At 39.6% G+C, this 7,500-nt stretch overlaps 1 protein-coding gene across 14 annotated transcripts in view; it reads right to left on the reverse strand.

The window, feature by feature from the left end:
* Positions 1 to 2,694: 2,694 nt before the first annotated feature.
* Ggnbp2 (gametogenetin binding protein 2) overlaps positions 2,695 to 7,500 on the reverse strand; it is a 36,954-nt gene continuing 32,148 nt past the window's right edge. For all 14 annotated transcript variants that reach the window (XM_031351084.1, XM_031351082.1, XM_031351079.1 and 11 more), the window contains 5 exons: positions 7,111 to 7,258; positions 6,065 to 6,190; positions 5,833 to 5,981; positions 4,621 to 4,869; positions 2,695 to 3,328 (listed from right to left, as the gene is read on the reverse strand). In XM_031351084.1, the coding sequence (XP_031206944.1) occupies positions 3,125 to 3,328; positions 4,621 to 4,869; positions 5,833 to 5,981; positions 6,065 to 6,190; positions 7,111 to 7,258 (876 nt within the window). In that variant the 3' untranslated portion in view covers positions 2,695 to 3,124. The remainder of the gene's footprint in view (positions 3,329 to 4,620; positions 4,870 to 5,832; positions 5,982 to 6,064; positions 6,191 to 7,110; positions 7,259 to 7,500) is intronic.

The raw sequence follows: 7,500 nt of genomic DNA on the forward strand, positions 1-7,500 counted from the left end.
TGGTTTTTCAAGACAGGGTTTCTCTGTACAGCCCTGGCTGTCCTGGAACTCATTCTGTAGACTAGGCTGGCCTCAAACTCAGAAATCTGCCTGCCTCCCAAGTGCTGGGATTAAAGGCGTGCAGCACCACTGCCCAGCTCACTTTATTCTCTAGCAACTCAGGATTTAAAATGCCTGACATTGCCAGGTAGTGCATGCCTTTGATCCAGCACTCAGCAGGCAGATCTCGAGTTTTGATGCCAGTGTACAGTACAGTGTACAGTGAGTTCCAGGACAACCCGGGCCACAGAGAAACTGTCTCGAAAAAACAAACAAAATACAAAAACCCAACAAACTGATGTCTACCTTCTTCAGATACCCATCCTTTATGATGGCTGGAGATGGATAAGTAGCTCAAAGGTCAGGTACCTGCCTACCATAGCTACACAAGACATGTTGATGCAGTCCTAGGAGAGTGAGGCATAATTGTAAATTTGAGGTTAGTGTGAACTAGTGAGACCCTGAATTTAAAAGAAAAAAAAAAATGAATTCACTGGGGCCAAACATGGGTCAAGCCTTAAAAACACTGCCTGCCCTTCTAGAGGATCCTGGTTCAATTCCCAGCACTCACCTGGCAGCTTACAATGGTCTGTAGCTCCAGCTCTAGGTGATCCAATATCCTCACAAAAACACACCGGCAATCAAGAATACCAATGCACATTTTAAAAATAGGAATAAAAGCCGGGCAGTGGTGGCACACACCTTTAATCCCAGCACTTGCGAGTCAGAGGCAGGTGGATTTCTGAGTTCGAGGCCAGCCTGGTCTAGAGTGAGTTCTAGGACAACCAGAGCTATACAGAGAAATCCTGTCTCGAAAAAAAAAATAAAAAGGAATAAAAATTTTTCACTCAATAAGCACCCATTTGGCTATCATTCATATGGCTGCAATAATTAAAACAAAACTATTGCTTTTGTGGATCTTATGTAGCCAGGAGTGTAATTCAGTTGGCAGAGTAAATGCCTAATAAAAAAACTGCCTAGCTAAGAGTATCTTTCCCAAGTTGTTTTGATGTTGTTCAGTGATCTACAATCCATTTTTAAGGACAATTCAGACGGATGATCAAAGAAATGCCATCAACTACTACCTATGGTGTGGTGGCTCACACCTATAAACACATCATACATTAATGAGGCTGAGGTAAGAGGATTGTCTTCAGTTCAAGGCCAGTCTGAGCTGCAGTGAGGCCCTATAGACAAAATATGCCAATGATGAAAACTGAACCTAAGCATCACTGTTACCCATTTGAAATCTAATTGATAGGAAGCCCCTATAATTCACTCCAGTCCACTGCTCAGACATGATGTCCTACTTTGTCTGGGGGCCAAGTGTTGTCAGAGAGGCACAAAGCCCTAACTATGCATTTGTGGTGCTATTCAACCTAGTCTTTGTGTGTTGTGTGCCAAGTGCATTTATATGCAAGTGCCCAGGCAGGTGTATGTACAGGGCAGAGTAACTTGGTGTGGTTCCTCAGTTAACAGTCCATCTTTCTTTTATGATGTATGTGGTGGCACACATATTTAATGCCAGAACTTGGAAAAACAGGCAGGCAGATCTCAGTGAGATCAAGACCTGCCTAATCTACACAGCAAGTTTCAAAAACAGCAAAAACCAAAAATACATTTATTGGTGGCAGAACATATATGCCACATGCACACATGCAGAGGGGACAACTTGCAGGGGTCACTTCTCCTCATGTACGTCCCAGGAACCAGACTTGAGTTTTGAGGACTAGTGGCAAATACCTTCTCCCCATTGGATCACCTTACTGACCCCATCTTCTTTGAGACAGAGTCTCTCTTTGGCCCAGAGCACCAGTCCAGTAGTCTCAGGATCTGTCTCTGATGCCCAGCACTGAGGGTTTTTTGTTTTGTTTTTTTTGTTTGTTTGTTTTTGAGACAGGGTTTCTCTGTATAGCCCTGGCTGTCCTGGAACTAACTCTGCAGGCCAGGCTGGCCTCGAACTCAGAAATCCATCTGCCTCTACCTCCCAAGTGCTGGGATTAAAGGCAAGTGAGGTTTTTCCTTTTTATCTGATTTTGTTTTTATTCTTTAACAGATTCACACAGTGTATGTATTTAGTCTTTTTACTTCTAACCCCCATTACCCACTCTTCTTCCTCCGGTTCTTAAGTATCTGTCATCTCTCCATTACTGACCTGGCAAAAAAATACTATTCCCAGGAATCTCTTCCCTTCAGTTCTCAAGAAAGCTTGTGGTGGTAATTGTAAAGGCATACTGAGTTCATGTTGGAAAACAAAGCACAACGGAGTCAGCTCTGGGGAACCCTTCCCTCCCAGCCTTAAAGGCTGATTACCAACATTCTGTTTTCATTCTTTCATGGCAATATGAACCTTTTAACATTGAAGGTATTTCTGTTGCCTCTTTGGGAACTTCTAGTATGGCAATTCAAGTCTCATGAGAAAGGAAGGTGCTAGCCAGTGTTTAAATGCATTTATTCTTTAAGAACAAGACTAGAAACTGCTTTTCTCAGTTATCAAGTCTCATCAAAGGAAGAATTCAGTCTTGGGCAGTCTGAATCTCTACCCTCATTTGCTCTTCATGTTCTCTCCATCAACAATGGTCAAGTACAAAGTTCACGAGTGGCAAATACTAAAGTACCACCACGTTGAGTAGAAACATGTACACCACATTCTACTATGCGTATTAATAAATACTCTTTATTTTAAATTTTGCACATTGCCTTTAACATTTTGTCCAGACGCTTTGCAAGTGGATGTCTACTGTAAACCATATATCCAGCTCACTGTCATTTCTGTACAGAGGTGTAAGTACAACATTACTTTTGCCACTAAGTTGCTTTAGTAAGTCTCACAGGAAGAGAAACGTTTAATGAAGAGATGGCTTAAATCATAGGCAGGCCTGAGCAGCCACGCAACTAAAGACACAAGCCTGAAGAAAGAACAAACGAATGAGGTTACCTCCACCGTCTCCCAAAACAAGGAATCACATTGATTTAAGATTTAAGGTAAAATTTCGCCAGAAGTCACTAAATTAGGAGTTTTTAAAAGAGAAGGCGCAGTAGTCATCTTGAGTGTTTCATTGAAAGACAGAGCTATTTTATTTATTTAATTTGCTCCAGCCGTTGTCAGCCAGCCACTACAAACGGGCCTCTTGTGATCATTTAAGCGGCAGTATTTATTAAATTTCTCCTTCAGATGCTGTCGGTATTGTTCTCTATTGCTGTAGAAAGACTGGTTATTAGCCATAAATGACTGTATTTCATCTTGTGAGATAAAGATTTCCTCATCTGAAGTACATTCAGACTCATCCTGCAAATTAAAGCAGTAGTTAAGACCATGACAATAAATGCAAAACACTATGCTTGGTGGGGCAACTAAAAATTAAAGCAGCCTAGCTTATTTTTAGTTTCTACCAAGTCACACAATCTCTAACTGGAATGCTTACAGAATAAGCACCATGCAACCCATCTTAGAAACTAGTGAAAATAAAACCTAACTCAGGTTGGTTTCAAACACTGAATCTATAATTACCTCCTATATACCTATGAGCCTACCTACCTTTTACCACACTTCTCTGCTTTTAAAAATGACTAATAAGAGATAGTTACAAATAATCACCAATTGTTAAATAAGCAGACTTATCTCTAGCTGGCCTTATGTTGAAAAACTTTTAATCTCTACAAATTAAGTAAAAGGTAACTTTTTTTTGTTTTTCAAGACAAGGTTTCTCTGAATAGCCCTGGCTGTCCTGGAGCTCACTCTGTAGAACCAGGCTAGCCTCGAAATCAGAAATCCGCCTGCCTCTGCCTCCCAAGTGCTGGGATTAAAGGCATGTGCCACCACCGCCCACCAAGATAACTTTTTTTTAAACTTAAAATCACCACTAAACTTCACAACATACATAAAAATGAAACAAACAATAAAATTCTTAATATTCCAAAAGACAGTTCCACCAGGACGTAAATAATGGCAGGGACAGCAGTGTCCTCCCTTTCTTTGTCATGCTCAGGCACACACAGAGTGGACACTGCAGTCATATATAGTTCACTTGATTCCTTAGGAGGTGCTATCAACTTACAGCTCTCCCAAGGCCAGTCATACTTTTCTCTTATACGCCACTTGAAGGAATTATCTTGGAATGCAAGCTTTAGTTCAAGTTATTTTTTTTATTGTTTTTGTTCTGGGAAGAGGGAGTATGGGAAACTTAAGACAGGGTTTCATCCTAGGATAGCCTCAAACTCTCTATGTGGCTGAGCATGAGTCAAACTGTTAATCCTTCTTTCTCTTCCTTTGGGGGTAGTGAAATTATACTTATTCAATACTCTTTCCAGATCTAGAATGGTGAGTACTATACTGCCACGTGGATACATTTTGTTTACAGTAACTCAGACAGACAGATTCCTAGACATGATGCCACTTTTTACTCTCCGAACTGCTCTAACTTTGAGACAAACAAGAATAAGACAATGTGTGCTCCAGAAGTCACAAAGGCCATCAGTGAAAGAATAGAAATAAAGTCATCTTTCATTTAACCTCTGTTTCCTACCTGAAACCTTCAAATATATCCCCAAATACAAAGTAAGATATCGTGAACTACTTACAAGAAGTTCAACTAAGCTCTTGGCACCTTTTCCAGAGTCAGGACCAAATGACATTTCTGTAGGTTCTGTGAACTGTGGTACGTTTTTTCTATGCTCAAACCAAGGCAATGGCTGCCCACCCTTCTCAGTGCTGCAACAACTCTCAGGATGTGTATCTTTGGTCTTGTCACGGTGAAACACTGTGTGCATAGTGTTTCCTGAGGTTTCTCGATTACCTGGATCTGTAATACAGCTTCCAAGTTTTTGGATCTGAAACCAGGGCAAGAGATTTGCCAAGGAAAAAAAGGGAAAAACAGTAGCAGTTATTATCCAAAGACAAACAACAAACATCCCAGGTGCTCAGTGAGCTCCAGCTTAGCCTAGACAATCCAGAAAAGACAGTCAAAAACAAAACAAATCTACAGTACAGGGCTTGACAAGTCATAGCAAGTTAATAGCAGCCACAGATGTTTACAATCACTTACACCATTACAGAGTATGCTAACCGCTACATGATCTTACTTCATCTTCATGGAACCTAAAGCACTCTATTATCCTAATTTGTGTAAGCAGAAAAACTAACAAATTTCTCAAAATTATATAGCTATTAAAATAATAAAATATTTGGCCTAAAGAGATGGCTTAGCAGCTTAGAGTACCTGCAGGGGACCCAGGGTCAATTCCTAGCACCCACATGGTGGCACAAAAGTCATCCTAACTCCAATTCCCAAGAAACCCTGTACTCTCTTCTATCCTCTGCAGGCACCAAGCAGGCATGTGGTGCTCAGACATACATGGAGGTAAAATATTTATACATGTAAAATAAATAAATCTAAAAAAAATAATTAAAGTATTATAAAAAAGATTAGTAGCCAGATTTATGATTCACCAGAACTTCTGGACAAATAAACATTCCCTCCCCATATCCTTACCTACAAAATGAACAAGCAATGAAACTATACAAAACACTCACTCTTGTTTGCTTTCTCAAGACAGGGTTTTTCTCTGTGTATCCCTGGTTGTCCTGGAACTCACTCTGTAGTCAGGCTAGCCTTGAATTCAGAAATATGCCTGCCTCTGCCTCCCAGTAGAGCGATTAAGGCATGTGTCACAACTGTCCAATTTAAAATACTCATTCTTAAAAAGCCCTTACCAATTAACCCACGCATGCCAATTCAAGTGAAATAGGTTGTTTTCAACTGCAAAGATTCATAACTGTAAATCACCACTTACATGTTCATCACACTTCAACATCTTGCTTTTCTTTTTCTTCTTTTTATTTTTTCCTTTTGTGTTATTTTCTTCAGAATTTGCCCAACATTCAACACAACTATCACCATCATCTTCTTTGTCTTCACAGTGATGAACACAGGAATCTTCACCTGTAAGAAACAATACCCGTCCTATTTATGGTATCATGGCAGTCATGTTATTGATAATAATCAGGAAGCTTAGCCCAGCATACCATGCTCATCATGGTTACAAATTCCCTCGGTGCAGGCAACATCTGAACCTTCTCGAGAACCTGTTTCACTTCCTTCCATGCTAGATGAATATCCACAGTCACTACCATTACAGTGTGGAGATATGCCTGAAAATACAGCAAATGAAATAAAAATAAACTCAGGATCCAGAGGAAAATATCAAACTTTACTGCTTACAGAACATAATTAAAGTATGATTACCATTTACATGTTTTGTGTCTTGTAAGAAAAGAAAATATTAAGTATCTAACAATCATATGATATTTAAGCAACTTTAAAATTCTAATTCCAGCAGAGCAGTACATGCTTTTAATCCCAGAACTTAATAGACAGAGACAGACAGATCTCAGAGTTTGAGATCAGCCCAGTCTACATAGTGAGTTCCAGCATAGTCAGGTATAAAAAGGAACCCTGTTGGGCTGGTGAGATGGCTCAGTGGTAAGAGCACTGACTGCTCTCCCAAAGGTCCTGAGTTCAAATCCCAGCAACCACATGGTGGCTCACAACCATCCATAATGAGATCTGACGCCCTCTTCTGGTGTGTCTATATAATAACTAAAAACAAAAACAAAAACAAAAAACAAAAAAGGAACCCTGTCTTGAAAAGCAAAAAATACTAATTCCAGGACTGGAGAGATAGCTTAGTGGTCAAGAGCACTGACTGCTCTTCCAGAGGTCCTGAGTTCAAATCCCAGCAACCACATGGTGGCTCACAACCATCTGTAATGGAAGCCAATGCCCTCTTCAGGTATGTCTGAAGACAGCTGCAGTATATTCATTTACATGAAATAAAAATTAGAAACAAAAAAACAAATAACAAAAAACTTAATTCCAAAAACCTCTAAAACCGCTTATATTTAAGAGAATATATTTGAATTTTGTTTTTGGGGGAGGGAAGCTGGAAAGCTGGCCCAACAGTTAAGAGCACTGGCTGTTCTTCCAGAGGACCCAGGTTTAAATCTCAGCACTCATTTAAAAAAAACAAAAAACAAAAAACAAAAAATACCCCCAACAATTCTTTACTCACCTTTCTTTATTTTAGGGGACCCCAAAAGATTGCCACTGCTAGGACAGGTACATGATGTATTTTCATTGGTAACAATTACTTCTACACAAGTATTACCATCTTCAGCACTGCCACAAGCTTTGCAGCTATTTTCAATGAAGTCTGTTTCCTTTGAGAATGGACATTAAGAAACAATAAAAAAATTTACTTACATAATGGCTACACTTTAACTTCTAATTAACTAATCAACAGCAGTTATAGGTTAAAAATTTTAGAGTATCCATATGAAAAACCACTGAGATTATACAGAGGCTCATGTCAGTAATCCTAGCATTTGAGACAGGAGGATTGCTCCAATTTTTTAAGAAAGGGTTTTTCTATGTACTCCCTAGATGCTCTAGAATTTGCTGT

Source organism: Mastomys coucha, unplaced genomic scaffold, assembly GCF_008632895.1.
Source record: "Mastomys coucha isolate ucsf_1 unplaced genomic scaffold, UCSF_Mcou_1 pScaffold5, whole genome shotgun sequence".
NCBI lineage: Eukaryota > Metazoa > Chordata > Mammalia > Rodentia > Muridae > Mastomys > Mastomys coucha.